Raw genomic sequence first — 26,281 nt, forward strand, 5'->3', positions numbered from 1 at the left:
TTTTTAATCAGTAAATGCACTTGAGTAATCTTCTATTTCTAAATAGTTCCAACATAATTTATGCATACTGCAGAAAAACAAGCAAAATAAATTGACATCCGATATAATTTTAAAGAAGAAAATGTTGTTACATCTATCGTTTATGCTTTATAATAAATACTATAATTGGATATTTACTTCCCAAGAAAAATAAAGCAATAAATTTCTGACTAAATTACTTTACATTAATTAATTTATACATTTAATTATTATTGAGTTTATGAAAACACTTGTAAAAAAATTTAATATATAAATGATTATTATATTATTTAAATTAATATTAAAAAAATATATTTTAAACTAAAGCCGTTTTAGTTTATTTAATTTTAAAATTTACTATATTTGCTAATTGAAAATTGCTATATTTATATATTATATAGATTATTCGGGACTAACTTATCACCTTAAATATTTATTATATATAATGCTAGTCAAAGAATTTTTCCAATAAGCATAGAATTCTACAATATAGATATTGGATTGCTCTGTTAAATTGCTTTCTCTAACAATACTTCTAACTCTTGACAGAAAACTAAATATTGAAGAAAATGCTCTTTAGACGATAAAATTGATTTAAAGATACACGTATAATAAAATTTTATTGATTTAGGCAAAACTAATAATAGAAAAAAGAAACACTGTAGACAAAAACATTCAGTACATCGATTAAATACATCAAAATATTAAACTTTCTACTTTGAATTTTATGCAGTTTAAAATAACTATCGTCCATAAAATGAACCATTAAAAATTAATGACGTTGACCGTGATAAATTTGCAGAATTATTCTAAATCATCCTCATATTTTCTGATATGAGAATCAATCTATTGATATCTACCTAGAGGGTCGAGTTATAACTTTGATTAGTTAGATCTTACAATAAACATATGAAAACATTGGCTAATTTATTCAACAGATAACTTGCAAAGAATCGATAAAAATAAATTTTATATAACGTGCATTTTTATTTATGGATAGAACTGAAACCATTGGATTGTGTTATAACAAAAGGCGTAGACATATCTGGCAAATACAGGTTTTTATATTACATTAATAGTGTTTACTTTAGTGACAGAGTAATATCGGAAAAGGTCATCCATAAAAATCAAAATTTCTTTAATATATTGAACAAAACAAGTTTGTTGTTAAATAATAACAATAATAATGAGGTACTTTATTTATAGTATAATTGATTGAAATTTTATGTAAAAAATGCTTTCAAAGCAATATATCAAATGTATTAAAAAAGCATTTCAACAGTATTTGCAGTTAAACTTTATTCTTTCAAGTATTTAAAACTATCAAATATTTATTTTTCTGAATTTATTTCAGCTGCTCTTTACAAATTAAATTAATCTTAAATTGAATTATAAGTATTGATTAAAATGTTTATTTTTGTAAGGTCAAATTAACTAAAACAAATCAGTGACTATATAGATTATGTATTTGATATAAACTACATAGTAAGTCAAATATACAATAGCTTAACTTTCATATTGAAAAATACTAGTGTAGCTTAGAGTAATTCAGATATCTATCACTACTAACACATCTTTTAATTTTAAAATCAGAATCTTGTTGAAAATGTTTTTACGACACTTATTAGAACTGAAGTTTAAAACTAAAATCGAACCAAGAATTAACATACTTTGTCCTATTTTATTGATATGCATTTTTATCGAAGAAGGTTCTTATCGATTATATTTCAAAAGATATTTATATTTATCCTAACTTATACTTATCTAAAATTTATTTTATTCAGTCTGTATTTTCTGTTTATAAAAAATTAACTGCCAGATTTTATCAGACTACATCAAGGCTACTTAATAACCAGAATCGAAGCAATTTGGTTAGAGATAGGCACTCTTTGTATATTTATTTAATAATTAGAAATAAATTAATATTTAAATTAAATTTAGACTATTCTGGAAGTAAATAATTGGTCTGGAATGAAACTTAAAGCCACAACTCCTACTGGCCATGCAGTTGCATTTCCAGTTACACTACTTGAATCCCCATCCAATATTCACTTTCACAACTATTAATTAATTAATTCAGATATAACCATACTAATCGTTTCTGGTGCTGATTGATTATATTAAGTTATATGATAGCATTTAAGATTTAATCACAGAATTTAATAATGTCATTGGTAATATGACTAAACAGATATTCTATATTCTTTATAACAAGTATTATTATAATTTAACAATCAGAGTCATCAACGGATGTTAAGATAGAAAAAGTGTTTTGTTTTAAAAAAATTTATTTAAAATATTAACAATCATCAATAATAGCCTAAGCTGGAACTTAGTGTCTTCATATAAACAATCACTTAGAAAAGTAATTCATATAATGGATTTTTTAGGAATTTCTAAAAAGATTTTAATAAAAAAATATTTAAAATAAACTCCTCACTTATAGAAATCCTGCAAAATCCTTGATTAATATTTCTGAGAGCAAATTTCATCTTCAGATTCAAAACATTTTGAAAAGAAAGCCTTAAAATGAATTCAAAAATATGACAACCCAAAAATAATCTTAGATTTGTTTTCAACACCATGAAGTGTTTTTGCATAGGACTTCAGTAAGTAAGGAGTTTATTTTTAAGATTTTTTGGTATTAAGGAATCAAAGAAAATATAACAATCACTTAATCAAATTTTAATAATAATATAATCAAATAATGTATAAAAAGACTTAGTAAAATCATTTTCTAGATCAGTAAGCACTCTTCTAATCAAATGCTTTTATAATTTTATACCTTAAAACGACAATATTAATGATGAAACTATTTATGCCTTATTACAGTTATTTATCTTTTGAATCATCATCATTTATACCAAATTAATTATTGCATTATAATATGCAATATGCAATTAAATGGAAGTTATATAGTCTCTTTAAATTCTATTGTATCATCTTTCATTTTTAAGTTGCTAAGTAATAATGCAGAAAAATTTAATCTGACCAAAATTATATTGGAATAATCAATCAAATTCATATCATAAACTTTCCAAAATATATCTTAATTGAGTATTAATTGCATTACATAAAATTTAATAATGCATAATTTTAGTTAATGATGTATATAAACATATGATTTCAGCATAAGGAGTAATGATTTAGATTTATTATTATTACATAAATTTATGACTTACCTTTGGCATGATCTTTATCTAGTTGATAGGCTATTTTTTTCCATTCTTCCATTTTATCTTGTAATGGCACAACCAAGCTATCCATTAATGAACTAGAAAGATGATAAATATTTAATCTAAGTTCCAGATTTACTGAAATTCCACATTATTTAATATAACCGCTTTCTATAAATAATAAACAGACCTCGTAAATGCTTTCAATCTTGCTTCTACACTTCTATGTCTTAAGCAGAGTCGTGTTAGAGCTGTTCCTATATCTTTGGTTGCTCCTGCATCATAGAGGTTTTGAATATCGATAAAGGAAACATCATATAGATATACTAATAATTTTAATTTAATTTAATTATATGATTATATAACAACATATAAATATATCACTAGTCTTTATGTCAACAGCAAGCAGAATTATTTTTATGCTGTTCAAGCTAAAACAAATTCTTATAACTGAGTAAAAATATATTTTAATATATAAAATAATTTTGAAACCATTTTAAAATATTGAAAAGATTTATATTGACAAATGACGCCACAAAAAGCTTTTGTACACAATAATTATTACAATAGGTCAAAGTATAAAACATCTGTGAAGTGAAAATAATAAGAATTTGTATTTGTTTTTATACATAAAAGTATGCCGAAGTCAGTTAATTAAGATTATAATGTGATCGTATTTTGTTATAACTTGCATACTTCATAAAAGCTGTTTGAAGTTAGAGCTTTCTTGTTCAATACACAAGTTACAATGCTTTAAAAAATTAAATTATAACACTTAAAATCCTTTGTCAGTTTATTTGAGAAATGCAAAGATTAAATAGATTTCAAGCCACCCCCACATATTTATTGTTTAAAAAATCACGTTAACATACATTAATTTCTACATATTTATGAAAATATTTTAGGAAAACAATTACAGAAATGCTAATTCAATTTTAATAGCATTTAAATTTATATTTGAATAAAACTGAAATTTCGAAAGTAACATTTATCGTTATAAAATAAATAAAAAGCAGAGAGATTCTTTTAATGGCAAATTAATTCCAGAATAAGCCACTCTGCAGGAAAATGCCTCGAAGAGATAACAACATTTTAAATGCCAGGTTAATTTTCCTACAAACTTTTTTTTTTTGTTAGAGTCCTTGAATGCCAGCCACTCCTATCACAAACATGTTAACTTATAACATCATTTTTTTTTTTATTCTGTTCTAATATTTATTATATATATATATATAAAATTATGCTTTATTTAATTGCAATGTTATTTTAATTACATAATTTTCTTTTACTTTTTAAACAATGTTAATTAAATGATTATTAATAATTCATACTTTATATTCTAATCTACATGCTAACTATTTAGTATAATTCTATATAAACTGACAATTGAAAATTAGTAACGTGATAAGATGTTAACCAATAGTATTTACAATATTACGGTAAAAATATTTTTCATTATATTAGTCAATTAATACATGTAAAAAAATTAATCAGAGAGATTACTTCCTGATATACAGGAAAAATATATTAAATAAACTAATTTATCATTATTAAAGATGAGATAGACAATTAAAAAAAAATTATTTGATATAAATTAAACTTGAAATTTCACTTAATCTAAGAACAGGCCAGATTTACACGCTAGACAAGCTACAGCTTAAGGTTTCACATGCTACGGGATGCTTAAGACTTTGTGCTTTTAAATTTATTATTTAAAATGGAAAGGCCTCTTATACGTTATAGCTTAGGGCCGTACTAGTCTGAACCTGGACCTGCTAACAGTCAACAAAAAAAAAAATTAAAATTAAATAATAGTAAAAGAAATAAAGCAACAAGAAACACACAAGTTTTTAAAATATAAACATAGATAATAATGATGATAATACACTTTTCCCACGAAGAGTAATGATAAAGAATCTATTTTATATTTCTGTATAAATAAATATTAACTTATTAATTATTATTTTTAATTTCAACGTTAACATTAAATTATGAATTTTATTAATTACTGATCTTAAGCATAATTCGGCTAGAAATATAAATTAATGAGAACGAAAATGCCAAGTTTCTACAAATCTATTTTTAAGCTGCGTGAAAAAAAAATCAATTAACAAATTTATTTCTAGAGATAAGCAGAGTCGTTATCATTTAACAGAATTTATGATTGTTTCCGTATATTGAATTAACGATAAGATTAATCTGCCACACAGGCAGAAAAATTCTATCCTTGTGGCAAATTCTTCTTATACACATTCTATATATAATATTGAAGTTATTGGTGAATTTAATCATTGCATAAATTAAATTTGGCTTTGTAAAAAAAGAATAATTGTAACTGTAACTGTTCAATGTCAAATAATTGTTTTAAAAAATAACTGCATATAATAGCTAAAACTGGAAACAAAACCAAATAAAACTCAGAAATCAGTAATATATTGGAAACGTTTCCAAAGCTTTCAGGAACATCAGCTGCTTTCTAATAAAACAATTCTCAAACCAAAGATTAGGTTCGAGAGGTGTTCTCTATTAGAAAGCAGCTGATATCGGACGGGAAAGTTCAGAAACATTTCCGACGTAACAAATTATCGACTCCTTCGCTTCGTTCTGTTCCAGTTTTCTTTTTTAAATATCGATAAACAAAAACACTTTACTTATAAGAACTAAACCCAAGCAGATTACAAATCAAACCATTAAAATTGCAGATTATCTCAAGCTTTAATCCTGCATTTTAATCATTAAAGATATCTCGCTGTTAAGTATGTACCAGTGCGTGCGATGCAATTCAAACACGCTAAATTGGATCTTATCCAGATTTAAAAGTAATTTAAATAATTCAAATTTACATATTTAATTATATAAATTTGTCATAGATCTTGTGAAATTTCTACTTATAATAAAATAATCATTAAATTTTCTATCCAAACTATTCTAAAATTAAGTTACTCTGTAACACTATACAATTAAAAAATAATACTTATATCCATGATTTATGTCTGTTATTGCATGCATGTATACATAAGACATTAGAGTTGGTGAATAAATTTCATATTAAAAGATTATTAAATCTTTAATTATTTAAATATCTTAGAGATGATGTTAAATACTTAATATTAGTTATTAAAAGATTCGGAAAATCGATATTTTCGTAACGGCATATTACTCAATCGGCCGAGACGAGGTATAATGTTCCACATAAGGAATGATATGTTTTAATTGGAACCGCGTTACGTAACACCTCATCAAAGAGCGAAATGCTGCATAATTGCACTTAACATTAAAGTATATTTAATGAGCAAATTCACTTTATACACACGCCACCAATGGACACGTTACACAATTTTGAAAACCTTTTATAGTAATAAAATATCCTTATTAAAATTTTCTTTAATGGGTTAAAAAATGTAGAGTGAAATTGTGTTATTATTTTCAAGGTCAGAAAGTATCTGACTATGTTTCGAAGTATTAAAAAAAAAAGTAATTAAAAAAAGAAATTATCATTAATTAAATTGTACGGATGGATTATCTAAAGGTAAAATATAAAGTTTTTAATTTGTTTTTAGTCATTTTTTTCAACTTTAACTTATAAAAGTTTGTTTAAAATTAAATCTAGAACTATAATAACACTGGAGGCGACATGAAATAAAGTGTTTTTTGTGGAAATTTATTTCATCTCACCACTCCTATGATTAATACGGTATCAAAGTAATTGTTAGTCGGTTCACGTAGGAATTACTCGAAGAAAAATAATGCCCAAATAATCCGAAGCGGAATAAATTATTAATATGCCTGTTTTCTATAAAGCAAAATGTCAATTTTCTTCTTATTTTAACTGCAGAAATTACAGTTATTTATTACTTTCTGATGAATTAGTTATAACCTTCCCCAAAGCTGCATTCTGTTGTTTTAAACCCTTCAATTATATTAAAAAAAAAAAAATCTATTAAAATTTAATCTGATAATTATAGACCAACATTAATGTATCAATCATTTGATGAAGTAAATCGCACTACAAGGCACAACTGTAAAAATTAAAATCCAATTAAATTCGTTTTAAAATAAATAAAACGCGTTTACAAACATTAAAATCTGTTAAATAAGAATTTCGCTTTTATAACTTCCTTGGGCGAAAAGGGAGAAGGATTAACGAAAAAAAAAGAAAATGAATTTTGTCAATGCTGCCTGTCACACGACCTTGAAAACTTGGCGGTAATCAACTCACGAACTTCGTTATCCCGTTCACTTATATCCAAAACATTTTTTTCATCAATTCAATCACGTTTTTTTTTATATACAGCTTACGTCTATAATTTCTGTATAAAATATTTTAAAAAATAGACTTGTTTGTCGTATTTCTATCGCTAATTCCGTGAATTTGTTTCGCTTCTATCAAAATACACGTGCGAGTTTGGCTTTTTAAAAGTTAGAAAAAGTTGAAATTAACCGGATTAATTAAAATTTCTACGATTTTTTTTAAATAATGGCGTCGGAAACAATCATTTTTATCAAACGAAACAATCTATTTATAGACCGGAAGATGAAAAATAGAACGGCAGTAATCAAAATACGTAGGCCTGGAGCACAGAATAAACAGTTTTCAATGTGAGCGAAGTGGAAAAAAAGGACATTCTGTATAAAAGGTTAGGGAAAAACGATAACGCATATCTCTAGATTGATATCGTGTCCTAACTACCATTGTAAATAATAATAACGACGGAAGAAACGTCTTAAAAAGCGAATAAACTCGAGACACGCAAGAGGAAGTGAAGGGGGAGCGATTCTTACGTAACCGACGAAATTTCCTTTTTTTCTCTCTCTCTCTTTCAATCTAGATAGGAGGACACACAATATTGGTCACCCCAGTTAAAGAATTTGCGGTTACAATAAGGAAACACGACGGTTCCACGCGGAATCGACAATAGATGGGGATTTTCTATTCACCATCCACCTGCCGACAGCGGTAGCGGATCAATGACTGAAGACAGGGTGGAGTGGGGCAACCGCTGACCTTCTGTTCCACCTACTTTCTACCCACAACACAACAAAAGCCCATCCTTTCATTTTGCGAGACGTCTTCGCATTCAGTTTCCTTTATAATAAGTGACCTCTATACGGAGAGGGGAGAGACTCGACCGGTTTCTGAATCCTTGGAAAATGTCTTACTACAGAAGTCCCGAGTGTTTTTTGAGGGGTTCCGAAACCGTTCGTAAACCAACCGGAAATAAAATTCGAACCGATCGATACCAGATGTACTGTACCTCGTTTAGTAACGCTTAACCTATTTTACGGTTTGCTCTGGGGAGGCCAGCACACTTGACATTGATTGGTCACGCGCACACGCATCTTCCCAAAAATATGTTGATGGGCCGCTCTCTTTCTGATAAATCGGGAGATCGTTTACTAAGGTGTTGAACCCGAAAACTGGTTTTAAACTCACTTTTTTACCCACCCCCTGGAGGATCGAGTGCAATCGTACTAACAAACACGCGCTGCTACCTTATCGGAAACAAACCGTAAAATAGTACGTTCTTCGGCAAAACACTAGCTTCTGAAAACTCGAACAACAGGTCCGGTGGGGTTGTTCACCCGAGAATCTGGCCTCGTGCCAGAGTTCGTTTTCCCTCCCTCCCTCCTCCCCCCCTCAACTTTCGTAGATTCGCGGGGGACCGATTTATAAAAAGGGAATTCTGCTGCTGGTTCATGGACGACTTGTTATTTTGTCCTTGCTGGAAGCCCACACAATGGTTACCCCGACGTAAACAATGTGTTTGTCCTGTCACCTAACCGACCAGTTCGTCGTAAATGCATCAGGAATCAATTTATACGTAAGCCGTATTTAAGTATTGTTTTTTTAAATGAGTTGGAGGAACCATTTGCTGTTAGAGCTGAATCCGAAAGTTTTTAAATATTCCACAAGAACGGTGCTTTTTTAACATTATTTAAAGAAATGGTCAGTAGTCTTGGAAACCGGCCAACACCCTGGGTAATAAATTTCTAAAGGACTCCTGTAGTGGAGAAACAGAATTTGACTCCATTGTAAAAACAATTTAAATATAGCAATAAAGTAAACACTCAGATAACTTAAATATAAAATTAAACTTTTCTGCTGAAAATATCCTAAATTCTACTGATAAAATTATTTTGTATTGATCTTTTACCTTTTGTATTTGTTGCCATGTCGGCGATCTTTTGAAATGAATCCAGAAACGCCGCCGAAGCCACGATTGTTGCTCTGGAAGAGGTAAAATCAAAAGGGAATATTCATATTTATGTTAATTAATTATAGCACTTATTCTAACTGTAATGAATGGCTAAATTGCTCGAATGTACTTGACGAATTGGTGGTTCACAAACATTTCTTCCGCTATTTTAAATCAGGATATGACATGTTACAATGTCAATGGATAGTTAAAGTTAACGAGAAGCAGGAAGAACAATGGGCAGTGAAGTGAACTTTATAGAACAGTTCAATGCACTTCTATATAATAACTAAAATATTGCAATACCAAATATAGTGTGCAAATAAAATAAATTACCATTTATGGGCTATGAGTTTCTTAATAAAGTCTAAGAAGTCTCTGTAATTACAAAGCATGAAATTGATATTTCATCACAATTAACCTGTTAAAGCACGCTGCAACTCTTCACTTGTAGTATTATCGCTTAACGAACCAATACGGACATTTTCATTAAAATCGCTAACGATGATGGCAAAATATCTTAACTTAATGCCCATTACGATTGTGATTATAAATTTAATTGAATTAAGAAAATAAAAATTGAATTATTCTAAAGCTACTTAACGAAAGATATTGTTTAAATATACGTTTAAGTAATTTAAAAATAATCATCTTTGATAATTCAAATTTTATTCTGATTATAGTGAATGAATGAATGGAATAATCTATTTTTACTAGATTCTATCAATTCATTCGTTTAATAAAATAATTCCAAGGATATAGTTTATGTTGAAACCTTTCCAAAATAAAAGCGAGATCCCTCTTCTTATTATAACACATATTTACAAAAAATGTTTCAAAATCAAATATATAACATTATATTCTTCGAATAAATGGTTCGATGAAGGCCATAATTTACATTCTCATTTTCCTTTCCAATCTTTTAATATACCCGTAAACAATGGTTGAAGTAAAGATATTTTTCTATACTTTTGTAATGTAATTCTTTATAAAACAATTTTTTTTATTATTTAATTTTCTTTTATTATTATTTTAAAAGAGGTCAAATTGTTTTCGACTGGAAAAATCCTACTGTATTATTTTAAAGTTGAAGAAATCTGATTACATAATAAAGTGAATAGCTAAATCTTTTATTTGGAAGAATTCTTTTACGTAATGAAATTATCCATTAATGTCCAGATTACGGCAAAATTTCATCAAAGAAAATTAATGTTTTTCTAAAAATAAAATAAAATATTGTTTGTAAAACTGATTTAAGCCAATTAGAATACGTATCAAACTATAAAATTCCAAATAATTAAATTTTATCTTTATTACGATAAAAACTTTCGATCTCCAGTAAAATAGAGATTCTTTATCGAATGGTATTACAAAATATATAATTACAGGAATTAACTCCTGTAAAAAAAAAATTATAGACTTTTACATGTGCGCAGCAGTTTTCTAGAATTATATGATCAGTCATTGATACTCTATTATTAATTATAATCAACTGATACTTCCTTTTCTTAAAAATGTTTACATAAATAAAATTAGTTACTGAAACGAAATACTCCTAAAATAAAAACTGATAATAGTTTAGTAGTAGATATCTATTCTCAACTATTTTTAATTCTACGGAATTCGTCGACAAAAAATTACTGCATCTGTTCGGCATATTCATAACGGACTATCAATATAGCTGTATAAAATGCTGCTGTTAATATCTTCCCATAGACCCACCTCCAGAGTCAAATTACAACACAGCAGTCCTTGTACTAAATATTGAATGTCATTGAACAACTGTCAAAACTGTTTCCTCAACAAAACATCAATTTAAATCATTGTAATTAAACAAATGTAAAACAAACTTCCAATTCATAAACCATAACTTTGGAATTATTATTATTATTAAATACACGTTACACTGAACTGAATAAGATGGGAGGAAAAAAAAACATAATAATTTTATTAATCAGTTAATTAATTCAAATAATGAAAGTACTAAGAAAAATATTGAAAATTTAAATATATATTTATAACAATAATTTACATAATTTTTTCCTTGAGTATATTTTAGCATACAATTCACTCTTTATAAAGATAAAGGTGTTTGTACTAATACTCATGTTTATTCATTTAATCGCTCCATTAAAAAAGTTATTTGCATTAAATACTTTCACTTCTGTAAGAAAATTATAGTGTATAGAACAGAATATTGAACTTACTTCAACTGAGAATGTAATTTGGTGGCTTTTCCTAAGAAATCCTCCCATGCTGGTGTTCCTCCCTAAAAATATTATACAAATTTTTATTCAAAACGAAAATTAATATTAAACATGAATAAATATTTTATTAACGTTTTATTGCGACAAGATCGAAATTTTTATGATTTACACAGCTGAATTTATTGTCTCTTTAATTTAAGTAATAAAAGATATCTCAGGAGGTATTAAAAAGCTGATAATTTGAGGTCAGTGAGATGTCAACTTTCTTTGAGTGAGCACTAAGCGGAAGTAACCTATAAACACAGGTGAGTGTGATAATGATAGCCTAGATTTTCCAGTTGATTGTATACTCAATTATGAATGTATTCTTACCCAATGGACTGAAAAATTTAGTACAATTTGTAATAAGAAGTTAAGAAGAAATGCAAATTTAATAATTAATTTGAAAAATTTTATTATTAACAAAGATAAAGATCTGTACAAATGAGAATAAATAGCTTTACTATAAGTTTTATAATTAATATTCAAAGTCAGATAGGTATGTTATATTAGTCAAAATGCACCACTCTATTAGATAAGTTTCCAAATCTAGTTCATTCATAAACATAATTATTTTTTTCAACTGATTATAAAAAATTTAGTTCTTAAAATTATTTATAATTTAGTACCTAATTCTAGATTACTCCCCTCTACCTACAAGATAATATTTGGAAGCTTCCACTCCCAATCCTCTGCCCAACTATATGACCAATCAATACCACCACACAGAAAATGCAGTGACTCACAATTCACACTGTGTCAAGTTTAGTTCCAGAGTACTATTCCAAATAGTCCTTATGGAAAAGTCAAAAGAATTGGTTTTATATTATAAATATAAAGGCCATCTTTGTTTAGCAATTTGGATAATATTGTAAACAAGTCCTCAAGGTATATAATTACCATACAATGAACATAGTGTGTAATTTTATCTTAAAAGTCTAAAGGAAATACAATTGAGGATAAAGTGCGCACTTATATATAGTAAAAAAAGAAAATATTTGAAAAATTTAAATGCTTTTAAAAGTCCGCAAAGTAGTTGAATCTTTCACTTTTATTAAAAAGTTCATTCTGAGAAATTATTAATTAAATTTTACACAATTTTTTTTTAACTTCCTAAACATAAAATTGAACTGGCCAAACACAAATCATTCTACAAATCAGCATTAACCTTTTTAACCAGTAATTTTATTGTTCTGACAAACGTTATCAGTTATCTTAATTAGTCGTGTTCAAGTCTGATTTATATTCAGAACTTGTATTTGAAAATACTTTCAAGCATACGTTTGAAGTACCGGTTAAAAGATAAATATGTACAATTTACCCAAATTCTTCTTAAAACCGATATTTAACCTTCTACAAACTTTCAAAATATGAATTTAATAATTCACTTAAAAACTGTTTCAATATAATTTCAGGAAGAGTAAATATAAATTTAAAAATTATAAATAAAAAAGAATAAATGATAAATTTTATCATGAACAAGGTTTCAAAAATTTAATCATAATAAAATGTCATTTATATATCATTTTATTACAGATATATCACTTGCTACATTAAGGATATAACAATAATCTAAATAAACAAAGTAGAAAATTAAATTTCAATTCTAGAAAAAACTGAATTTAGAAGCAATCAATATTCAAAACAGTGTTTTTAAAACCATCGAACTAAATATAATATTTTAAATGGATTAATATAAATCTTTAAGAGTAATGATATCTGTCATAATCTCTTTCATTTAGACTATCTTTTAACAAATTAAATTATGTAATCTCAAGAAAAAAAAATCCAAACTGTCAGTGTATAAGATTCATTGAACTATGATTGTACTTTCCAAGTTTCCTATTCCGTGTTCATTCATGCATGATATTGCTAACTTGTGGCATAACACATGAAGTTTTCCAAGCACATTAGTTTGCAAATATTAATTTGTTAATATTAGCTGGATAGATTGCAAAATCTATTAAATATTCACAAAATAATTAATAATATTTACTTATATAGATAATACAACATTTAAATAAAGAAATACTGATTGCATTAAAATAAAGTTTAACCTTACATACGCAAATTATATTCTTAATTAATTAAAACAGAACGTTTATTAATTATTTAGAGAATATAATTTTAAATAATAATTTAATTATTAAATTTACATTGTTTAAGTGTAGTTTTTAAAACAACTAAATAAAGTACGTATTAACTTATTTAAGAATCTGATTATTAATTATTATTTATTAAAAAATATAAAAGATACAAAAAAAATAAACTAAATCTTTCTTTTATACAAAAAGTTTATTTGAAGAAAGATTTACTTTCTAATATAATTCTTAAGATCTATATAAAATTTTCAATACACATATTGCATAGGGATTTGAAATATGAAGAAGAGATGCAGGACTAAAATTAGAACAACCCCTATAAAACCCCAAATTGGTCCTCTGTGTCATAAATGATGCTCTAAAAATCATCTATATTAAATATTAAAATCTATTTTTAATTATTTATTTATTTTTTCCTGTTATTGTTAAATATAATTTAAAAATTAAAAAAAATATAAATATAATATTTCTTAAGAAGTTTTACTGTTTTTTTAAGTTTAACATTTTATTTTATAGTACAATATTAAAAATAAATAACAATAATAATTTTTGAAAATCAAAGAAATATTAATAAAATAAAATGAATTTAGAACCGTTTATATTATTTACTAAATAGGAATTATTTGCCTATTTAAAAACCATACAGGGAAAAAAAAAATTAAATTTTTATACATCCATTACCAGCAATCAAACAATAATTATCTTTTATATATCATTTTATATACGAGAAAACTGAGTGGTGATGAAAACGTACTCGGCTGTGACGTAAAGCAGATTCCTGAGCTATAAAGTTCAGGTTTTAGTTTGTCGGAAAAATAATTATTTATATTTTAACTCGTGTTATTTTAAGCATTATCGTATTAAAAAGAAAAACTTTAAATATATACATACATACAAATAAATTGCTTGAAATGATAATTCTCTCCGAATCATCCTTTTAATTAAACACCATCATTAAGATATATATTATACATTAAGCATATTAAATTAAAGTTTCCAGCAATAACATTTTGATTATAGCCTACTTTATATATTAATTTGGTCATTTTCTCGTAGATGACAAGATATGAATTATTTAAATGAATATAACTTTAAATATTAGAATAATTATTTTAAATTAAAGTAAATGATCATTCTTACTTTTTTTTGAAACAATTTAAATTTAATATTTTTTTTTTATTGCATCAAATTTTAAAAAATTTTAATTTTACAGATTGTTATTAACAGTGAATAACTAAAAGTTATCAGTTGTTTAAAAATCATTAGAGTCAATTGCACAACCGTATTGAATTTGGAATTAAAGAGAATTTATTCTAGCATTAAATACACGGAATAACATCTTGAGACTCAATAAATTCAAATGTCCACTTAACACTGAAGAGGATCCACTTCTAATTGTTCAACATCTTAAAGCCTATCTAGCAAAACAAAATCTGCACTGTGGTTATAATGTTTTCAAACGTGTGATAAAAAGAAAAATGGTGTCACATTTGGTTATTGATCTGTAAAGCTTTTCAAAATAACAATGTTTAAGTTTTAAAAGTATGAAATATTTTAAAACGGTGAATTTATTTCGTCTTTTTTTATGGCATACTAAATTATACTGGGTTGCTCCTGACTGGCTAGCTAGAAAGTTTAATAATTAATAAAGTAATCCGGCACTATAAATAGTAACTAGGTAATTAATGTTACTTCTAGTACCTTGGAATAATTGTGTGTCTAGATCTATAATAAATACAGAATTTTTTTAAAAATTTACTTTGAAGGCTATCCAGAGCATTCTAATTTTATTATTATGGAAAAATTGATTTAGAAAATTATAGAATTGATCCAAATACTTTCGTTTCTATTTAATTTGAAATTTTACTCAATTACAATATTCTAAAATGTAATGTTTTTCTTTAAAAACTGTCTTAATTTGTTAATTTTGCCAATAAAATAAATATTCAAAAGATAATTAAGAATTATATCTTCTGTACAGCATATTAAAGTGTAAAACAGCAAATATACATAATTATTAATTCTAATCGAAAATTATATCAACTAAATTTAATAAAATAACTTCATTATAAGTCTATCATTTACAGTTTTTCTTTTTAAAGTCAGAGTTTATCAAATAGTATGATGATATAAAATGATAGGAATGTATAATATTTACTTTAATCTCATGATGATTTATCACAAATAATCAGCCAATTTCTTCATTAATTAAGAATAATAATTATACAATATAAAATAAGAATATGAATAAATTTATCTTTTAAGCAAATGAACTTAATTAAACTTATATTATTACACAAAGAAAAAAGTAAGGATCTAAATTTAGAGTAACCTCGTCTGATTACTACTTAATAAAATGAGCCTTTGATTATTAATATTAAGTGCTTTATTTTATCGTCATCATTAGACCCATTCACAGACATTTTTATTTTATAATACTTATCTTTAAAAAATATTTTTGCATTATATTTACTGTAAACGTAAGTCTGAATGATACATACTAATGACGACATATGGCGTAATAAAGCTCAACATTATCCTTCGACGCTAGCTAGATCTAATTAAGTATACATTTTTTAAATGAAAATCTACTATTACAATGTTAGGAAGAGAAGTGTATTTGTTGCAACAAATAATTAGTACGAGGAAAAAGTAACCGTAGGTATGACTGACGGAGAAGTTAATTATTTTACAACTAGTTGAAAATTTCCGTCTATCATCATATTGGCAGATTTATCAACGATTTTAAATGTCGAAAACAAGATGCTACATAAAAGTGACCGTCATTCGAAAATTAAATATCATAACATATTTATCAAATTTTATTTGTTTATCCAGCAGTTATGAATATTGTTATTTTCTCTATCCTTCTGTATGATTGATACGACGAATATACAGCATGTTTTTTTAATTTTCCCATCTACGTATCTAGTTATAATTAAAAATTTCCGACAGAGAAAAGGTTATATCATCTTACAAAAGGTTATATCATATTCAACTAAAACTCAATATATTGGTCATTTATTTATTAATTTTATTCATATATTTGAGAAATAGTAAATCAATTATATAAAACAACAATTAAAAAAAGTACCTTAATTAATCTAAACATATTTGCAAATTAATTCCTATTAAAACATTTGAAACATCTGTTTAAAATAATATTAATTGAAAGGTAAGGTAACTTTTAATAAAAAAAAAAATCTTAATCAAATTTATAATTAAATTAAATTGTTTCCATTACTCATATAATTGATATTAAAATAGATAGGATAATTAATTTCAAGCACAGGCAGACTGTATTATAGATTAAATTCTACGGTTAATAGTTAAATACCGTAATTCTTGCCTATAATTTAGAAAATAAACCTATATTGAAATCTGAATTAAATGTGAAGATTATAAATAAAAAATGTCTTTAAAATGTTTTGAAATAAATTAATATATACAGATGGTCTACAGCGAAAATCTCATAAATCACTAACAACTTTCCGGCCAGTACATCAAATTTACTCCTTAAATACACTCACTTTAACACTAAAAAATTATTAAAGCCAATGTTAACCATTAAGCACTTTAATTGCATGATAACAAATAATAAACTGTCAAAGCGAGTGATAAATTATCAAAATATAAAATTTGTTCGCTTTTTTCTTTACTTTCCTCGAAACATTACAAATATTGCATTAATGAGTTTTCTACTTATACCACCAAAAATTTCAATATTCGGAATTACTTCTTTCCAACTCAATTATTGTAATTTCGAAAAACAAAGTCCAACAGTGCCATGTTATCCAACGGGCAAAAGAAAAGGTACCCCGAACCTAACTCTTATAAGGAAATATCCCCCAAAGAAACACGGTCAACACCACACGGTTCCCTAATTCAAACTTGCCCAGCCACCTGCAACACTGTAACGTGCCACTAAAGCCCAGGATAGGATTCGAAAAACCAAACGTCGGCCGAAGAATTCGAAAAATACAGGATTTAAAGCTTGCGAAGTGTGCCCGAAACAATTTAGACCACCAAAACATAAAAATTTAAATTTTAAGAATTACTTCTTTCCAACTCAATTATTGCAATTTTAAGACAAAGCCCCAACAGTGGCGCGTTATCCAACGAGCAAAAAAGAAAGGCGCCCGAACCGATCTTTTATAAGAAAACATCCCTTGAAGATAAACGTCAACAGTCGACACCACACGCGGGTCTCCCCAATTCAAATACGCATCGCCGAAGCCTGGGACGGGATATGAAAAACCGAACGTCCGCCAAAGAATCCGAAAAATACAGGGTTTAAAGCTTGCCAAGCGTGCCCGAAACAACTTTCAAATTGACCATAAAAATATACAAAAACAGTGAAGATATTTATTTATTTATTTTTTTAAATTTGAATTTTTTCTCTGTTGAAGTATTATAATTTTTAATCGAATTAAAACTGTAGTAGTTTAACGTAGTAGTTTAATATATTTGAACTGATATAAATACATTAAATGAAAAAAATCATTGAAGTGTATCACACTCATCCGCCTAAAGCATTGAATTGCAAGGTACCAACTACACCGAATACAATTTATTTTTTCTATTTAAGTGTATAATGTATTGAGAGATAGGAGGGAAAAAACTGAATAAGTAAATAAATAAATAAATATGGCCAATGTCTTCTTACCTTTAAATCGTTAATAATCATTTGGAATAAACCTCCAAGTGCGGAACATTCCTTTTCCGCATTGGTCTCCATATTTCCCAATTAAATAATATCTTCGTGAACTAATATTAATTCAGATAATCCCGAAATAAACCTTATCGTCGTCATCATCATCATTGGCAATGATGATGGATGAAGGGACTCGTTCGATCCGAATTCCTCGACAAACACTCTCCGATCATCCGATATTTAAAAAAAGGCGGCACTTAACTTCTCTTAATAAATGCCAATTGCGTTAAATAAACGTTTGGTAATCGGTCCTTTCGATACTTTTGCGGATTACAAACATTGGAGAGTCGACCATTTTCCTTACAGTATCCGACATCGACCTGTCCACAACGACGGTGGCGACCTCACGCCGCTCCGGTCTGATGACATCACTTCACTTCCCTGTTGTATTTTATCGTCTGTTCCACATTCGAAATTTTTCGGACTTTTATGTTTCTCGTGTTTAATTATACGTTAAAAATATAGTATTAAATCTAAATTAAAATAATTTATATATATAAATTTTTTTAACTAAAATCGAAATATATATATGTATTTTAAAGATTATAGGTCATTGACATCGTTGATAAAAACTTTTAATTTTTATTCTCGATTCGAAAAATTAACAGAGGAAAATTTAAATATTTTATGTATTTAAGAATTAAATTAACAGATATGTAATAATTTATAAGAGAAGATTTATTAAATTCATTTTTAAATTTGAATAATTAGAAATTATTTTATTGTAGCTTAAAAAAACTGTAAAACTCAATTATTTGTGAATTATCAATTCGGGGTGATAGGCCGAAGGCTTTCTACAACTATCCTGGAAGTTATTATGAACCGATCCGCAAAAAAAATTGTTTATCCGTCAGTTTTATCAAGCGAATACCCGAGTTCGGCATCTTGGATAATGGCCGCGATTCGTTGGAAAACTCTGGTCAATGGAGAAATGTATCCTGCAGAGACCGGAATATTCAATGGGATATATACAATGATATATAGTTTAATAGTAATTTTAATCCGTTTCCTTTTTGTGAGTTATAATTCATCAAAATCGTAACCCACTTTGCCACGTAAATTATATAGCGAACTTAAATTTATGTCAACTGAGTTAGGAAATGTCATTAATATATAATTTCCTATATTAAAATTCTGAATTTTTAATTGTAATTAGAGTAATTCCCGTAGAAAATTTTATTTCATGTTTAATATTTGAGAAATTTTCTTGTTTTCAGCAACATTTTGTATCTGCGACTCCTTAATTAGTAGATCCTCGCTCATACGACCTGGAAAATCGTCGCTGTGCGAGCCGTCGTAAATGAAGCCATCATAATTTTTATAAGAACAGTAGGCTCGTGCTGCTGCCTTAAAGTAGTAATAAATATTTCTCTAAATCGGCAATCATTCTTTAAAGAACCTCTTTAATATTTTGGCTTAGGAGTAACACAATACATAAATCTGTAAGCCACAGAATGCCGAGATGGATAACAAAAAGATATTTCATAGTAAAAAATTTTTATCAGTTGTAATAGTAGGGGTGTAAAGTCAATAGCAGACTATATGTCAATCTAGTCCATCAAGCAGAAATCACTAGATCATGGATGGGCCATGTAGATTCAATAACGCGTTATCCTATGAACAAAAGGGGGCAATTATTTGGGACCCCACACCAACAGGCGGTCCCAAACCAATCTTTCATAAAAGAATATTTCCTCAAAATATATATATATATATTTGAAATGAACACTGTACATGGGAACCTTGATTGACATTTGCCAGGGCTCCTTGAAGCTATAACACGCTACTACGCAGAGTTTTCCAGGTGCCTAACATTAGAAGGACAAGTTCCGCATAAAGGCCATTTTGGCACAGAAAGTCCTCGAAAGAGGCACCTTTCCTTTGGCAGATCGGCCATATGTTGATTGCCTTATCTCATCACTCTTAATCTAATCGTACGTTTTCAGGGTCGCGCTTCATAGGGCCAAAATCGCCATTTGGCGGGTATAATAGAAATAGCTTTGTTTTTAGGAATAAAATCGCAATATTCATTGATAAACCTAAGAAATGTCGTATATAATCTATTCATTTATATGCCAGCTTTTGTCCCGAGATATAAAAATATTTACTTTTCTCACAAAATTATTGTTACAAATTAAAATTAATAATGAAATTTACGCTCTCATTCTTTAGGCCTGTGTCAACCATACTCATTTGTACGATTATTCTCATTTATTATTTACTAATGTATTAAATTCTCGATTTATTACTTATTTAATGGTTCCGTGATAATGCAATTGTATGTATACTCATAATATAAAATTATAAAAATTATGAGTTTAATCCTTTTGTAGCTTTTCTTAATGCTCTACAGAATGAAAATAAATGTAATTATATTCATACTATGCTCATTTAAAATTAATTTTTAAGTATAGCAAAAGGATTCTTAGATTTTCTAGATTTTGAAAGTCTAGGATTGTAAGATTTGTGGAATAAGGCGACACAACACATGAACACAGACATCTGCAAAGGGAGAGTGGCTCCCGGAATGAATTATAATGGGAAATTGGCGTGAAGAGAACCCAGAAAACTTTACATGGTGAGGCGTGAATACACAATAGGGACTACTAGTGGTTTTATCATTTGGACTCTGGTAGGCTCTTTTGAAAGACGGCCGAGTCTTTCAAACGAGTTCGAATGGCCGAACGTTCAATGAGGCAGCATACCGCTTCGGAGGACCAAGGTTCAAATTCGGACGGGTCGATAAAGCTCCAGGAATGTTTTGGGGTGTGGTCTGTCCAGATATGTCAAGCCCCCTCCCTCATCACCCGGCCACCCCATCGTGGGCTTGACTGAACCCATAATGGGCTTGCTAAAAAAGCCCTCACAGAGAGGAGAGAGTTTTTAAAAAAGGGTTCTTTTGAAAGCCTAGATTCCAGTGCATTTTCGGTTTCTATGCCTCAATAATGTCAAAATTACGATTGTAATCAATTTTATAATCACATTCCCGTACAGAGTAGAAATCAAAGCAATTATTATGTAATTCTGTTGTTGCTTAAGTGCCATTAGCAGTACGATTCCTGGTGACTCGATGAACAAAAGGCTTCCATTCTTCCTGTTAGCAGTTCTTTATTTCATCCATCCATCTCTTATGGGCATATTATGTAGCACATACAACTAGTTTTTAAGTATTAAAAGTTGGTTGATATCATGAAAATTGCTTGTCTGTGTATATAGGAAACAATCTTAATGGGTTGTGTGTTTCCTAGATACTGAATATAGCCTGATAAAATTATATCAGTGAGAGTATTTAGTAACATATTTCATATCTTTGTATAATAAAAATCATTTCAGTTATCGTAAATTATGTAGATATATATTATTTAACTTTAATGCAAATAATTACTAATGCATATAAACAATTTGTCAACTGTTTAAATGCAATTTTTAATAAAATTCCGTGAAGTCAAGGCACATTGAAACGTGGAGAAATGCAAAAAATTTGGAAGTGTATGTGTGTTTCGGGGTGCACGATTTTGTTCACCCACTTTGAAGTCTAATAACTCCCTTTTGTCGAAACTTTCTGAAATTTTGCAGGGCGGTTTGTGTATTAGAGGCATTAATGCTATTAAATTTTGGTGGTTAAAAGTCGAGGGGTGAAGAGATAGAGGAGGTCATGTGTCCTATCTTGAGAGAGGTCGGACTTAACGAAGATTTTTACTTGTTATTACCATTTACAACTGTTTATAAAACTCAAAATTAAGTTTTTCGCTAGTTTATTAATTAAAGGATTTGGACAGAATCGAGTGGCTTCGTTTGCCACTTTGTGTTAAATTAGTCAAGTTCATCTTAATGTATTCAACTTGCCTTCAAATATCATTCAGTTTTATGGTGTATATACCTTATTGTACCTGTGTAAAAAGGGAATTTTATGTGAATATTTGTAATTTAATTTTTACTCAGTAGTATAAACTTATACTAAGCTTATGTTTTAACATTAATTACCACTTATATCAATAGTAATCCTCTTCAATTAGTGTCTTAATCTTCCATTGATTTATTTACTTTTCTACCAGTCCATCAAAACCTGTTGCTGTGCAGAGGAGTTTCGGAGAGGGGCCGAGAAGGCTTGGGCTCCATTATTTTTGTAAATAAATAAAGAAAGCAAAATCAAACATTAAAAATTCACTTATGCACATTTATATACAATATGTAATGGCTTACTCTTTATTTCAAGTGCCAATAGCAAGATCCACAGTGATACAGGAGTGAATGTACAGTACGCTTGCATGTTGTAATTTGGGCCTTCACGTAATATCAGAAATGTTATATAAAAGTACATAACGAAGGACATTCTACTGTATAGAATTCTACTTGTTTTACAGGATGGTCCGCAGAAATAAGTATTCTACGAAAATAAAAATTATATAAACTAAAAACCAGTGGCGGATCAAACACTCGGAGGGCCCAATGCGTGACCTAGTTTTGAGGCCCTCTCCTTCTAAATACTAAGTAATGCTATAAAATCAGTTTATTACTTAATAAAAAAAAAATACTGATTAATCAATCGTTTCCTTAAAAATAAATCTCTAAATGTCAAGAAGATGGCAAAATGTAGCTCTTTTTTGAAGCTGCTAATTTATGGAGGTCCCTGACAATCAGGGGTCTCAAGGGCACGCTTCTTGCGCCTGTGCGATGATCTGCCACTACCAAAAACGGTATTCTCGTACTTGAAGGTGGAGTGATAAGATGGCACTATCGGTTTTACCACAGACATCTTTTATAAGCGTGACTTTAGCCTGATTATTACTTTTATTTATGTATTAATACTTTATCCTAGTTAATTGTTTCTTTATTCCCGCTTTGGTCTACACAGGTGATGCTTACTTTAATTTGCAGGAGGTACTTTCATCATTGGCGGTTTTAACACAGGAAATTCATGCTTTCGCATAGAGCTACGTAGTTGCAGGAGTCTCTGTTTGTTTGTTTGTATAAGCCTTATACTATAAGGCAACGCAACGCGTGGGCGATCTGCCGAGAGGATGTCTCCCGGGAGGACTTCGTAAAAAAAAAAAGGCACCTATTTAGGTGTTACAAAGTGAAGAAAATCCGGAAAACCGACCAGTGTTCACAGGTTTTATCTACTTGTGGGCACTGTAGGGTTCTCAGAAACTCACACTTGTAGTTACTTGTTGTTGATTCAGTACAGGAATTGACAATACTAGCAATCCTGAAAAAATTCAAGTATAGTGTGATAAGGGTTTATCATAAATGTAAAATTATTAATTTTTATCTCTTCTGGAATGAAAAATATATGTATATTAACTTCAATAATTTATTAAATTATAAGTGTAAATTTTATTATATTGAGTTAATAAAATTACGGTGTATGATTTAAAGCGGTAAGAAAATTTCCTGCCGGGATAAGTAACGTGAGTAGAGAGGAAGTAATGAAACTAAATTCGAGATTTTATTGCTTACCAAGATATAAAGAGCAACAGTTCTCTTCTTTATCTCGAGAAATATTTAAATCTGATAAACTTAAAGTTGGTTAGTACAAAAGAATGGCTGCGTTATCGATACTGCAGCGTTATGTAATGTATTTGAAGTACAGAAACATAAAAATCTGAACTTACGTCAGTGAAGAACGTAAATTCGTACATTTTTCTGACTATATATATAGCGAAATGCATACCGCCTGCTGAGTACATTTAAAAAAGAGAAAAACCTTTATGAAGCCCTGCACGACTCCTGTTAACAAGAGTGTTAAGGGGTGCCTTCCGGAAGAACTTTCTATAGAAATCTGGCATGTATTTAGGTATTAGACACGTGAAGAAAATCCAGAAAACTGCACGTGGTCAGTCCGTTGGTGGAGGGCATTCTACTGGTATACGTAAAATTCCTTCAATGTTAATTAATATTGCTCAAAGAAGCTTCTAAGGGGATGTCCATAACCGCGTAACGAAGATATGAGTGATTTATACAAGTGATTAAACGTTACAATGCATTACAAGATGGGGGTGTTTACGAAAACTTTACGTAATGCTCAACCCTCGAGGTGTTTACGCCACTGCTTTGTACGTTATATATGTAATTAATAAAATAATTAACGTGCCGCGTATTGCTCCTTAATACAATTAAGAGAGGCAATAGAGAAAATGTGTTATGTAATTTTGGGGATGGAATAGTGGCTGAAAACTATAAAAGTAGAGTTATGTAATTTATAGATTATCCCAAACATTAAATTTGTTAAAGTTTAAAGAATTTTATCTCTTCTCGTTAATGGATTCTTTATAAAAGAATTCGTTATTATCAATTACTGACAACTTTCGTTATCTGCTTCAGAGTTCAAGTAAATATTTTGTTGAAGATTTCATTTGTTAAGAGTAGATAAACACTTCATAAATAATCGTGTGTGAGGATAAATATTATCTGTCGTTCTTCGTATACAAGCCATAGTACAGATATTAATATTATAATTTCAATTAACGTTTACTTTATTCATAAAATGAATGAATTTATAAAACACATTTACTTATTTCTTTCAGAAATATATGATCATTTTGAGTGATTCTTAATTCGAATGTTTATAAGTTCGCAGGAAGTAATATCATAAAATGAAAGATTTACTCTGAAATTCTATACATATAATGAAAACATTTTTGACAGATCGCAATCTATTTGCTGTAAACCCACCAGTGGCCGAATGGATAAAACCGAATGAATAAATGATGGCGGTCGGTCAAGGGTTTGTGCCACGCCAACGGGTTGGTCGCGTGAAGTTTTCTGGATTTTCTTTAAGTGTTTAACACCTAAATAGGTGCCAGTTTCCCATAAAAAATTCTGGATTTTCTTCACGTGTTCAATTCCAAAATAGGGTCAGTTTCCTATGTCTGGAGTTACTCTCTTGCTGTATTTTTTCTGAATCGATTTTACTAATTTATTATTTTAATTTCGTAAACAAAACGCGTTTAAGTTTGACATAAATCTGATAAAACGCCTATTATAATTATCTTGCATTGTCTATAATTAATTATAATCTTGAGCTCTGCTTGAATATAGTACATTAGAACCGAGAGACGGTATGGAGATAGACTATTATATTATAATAGTCCATAGGTGGGGAACCTGCGGCCTCCGCGAGGTCCTTGTGCGGCCCTTTGCCATCTAGTACAAAATGGTAGAGTTCGTTTCAAACAACTATTGTACATCAACGCCATGACAGTTGCGCGAAAAATCCCGCCAAAGACAGTCATATTGTAACATGACGTCAGAATACTAGTCTAGACGGCCGGATGGCCGAGCGGTAAAGGTGGCAGCCTACCGCTCTGGGGGACCCGGGATCGAATCCGAACGGGTCGAATAACCGTGGTCCGTTCGGATATGTCGGGCCCCGTCCCTCACCACCCGGTCGCCCCATTGTGGGCCTGGCCGAACCCATAATGGGCCTACTAAAAAAGGCCCTCTTAGTGCCCACAGGGCGGAAAGAGTTAAAAAAAAACATACAGAATACTAGTCTGTATGTTTATGTAATTTACATATCTAAAAGAAACGAATAATGTTCTATGTAATATTTATTTGAAAATAAATTAAAATTACAAAATACTATTTACAAAATTTGTCATACAATTCATTAGTCAGCTGATTGTCTTTGCAAAAAAAAATTTAAATTAGCGCTAGCAGCGCCATCTACCTTGTCTAAGAAGTAAACAAAACTCGGTTTCAGATCTCCCATTTGAGTGTCACACCTTGCTTTGGCTTCTCTGACTCGCATCTCTCAACGCTTCCCTGTTGCGATCTTCAGCAAACTGTAGTTAATAGTGCGTGCTTATAACAGTTACACGGTTTT

General features: G+C 28.9%; 1 protein-coding gene across 2 annotated transcripts in view; it reads right to left on the minus strand.

The window, feature by feature from the left end:
- Nucleotides 1-18,825, minus strand: part of LOC136985964 (protein MTSS 2-like) — a 41,434-nt gene extending 22,609 nt beyond the window's left edge. Inside the window, exons 1-5 of one of the 2 annotated variants that reach the window (XM_067283392.1) lie at nt 18,406-18,825; nt 11,599-11,660; nt 9,350-9,423; nt 3,385-3,469; nt 3,201-3,292 (exon numbers count right to left, since the gene is read on the minus strand). In XM_067283392.1, the coding sequence (XP_067139493.1) occupies nt 3,201-3,292; nt 3,385-3,469; nt 9,350-9,423; nt 11,599-11,660; nt 18,406-18,477 (385 nt within the window). In that variant the 5' untranslated portion in view covers nt 18,478-18,825. The remainder of the gene's footprint in view (nt 1-3,200; nt 3,293-3,384; nt 3,470-9,349; nt 9,424-11,598; nt 11,661-18,405) is intronic. The other variant, XM_067283385.1, reaches the window with a different exon arrangement.
- Between the last annotated feature and the right edge of the window lie 7,456 nt (nt 18,826-26,281).

Source organism: Centruroides vittatus, unplaced genomic scaffold, assembly GCF_030686945.1.
Source record: "Centruroides vittatus isolate TY-2023 unplaced genomic scaffold, ASM3068694v2 contig_1213, whole genome shotgun sequence".
Classification (NCBI taxonomy): Eukaryota; Metazoa; Arthropoda; class Arachnida; order Scorpiones; family Buthidae; genus Centruroides; species Centruroides vittatus.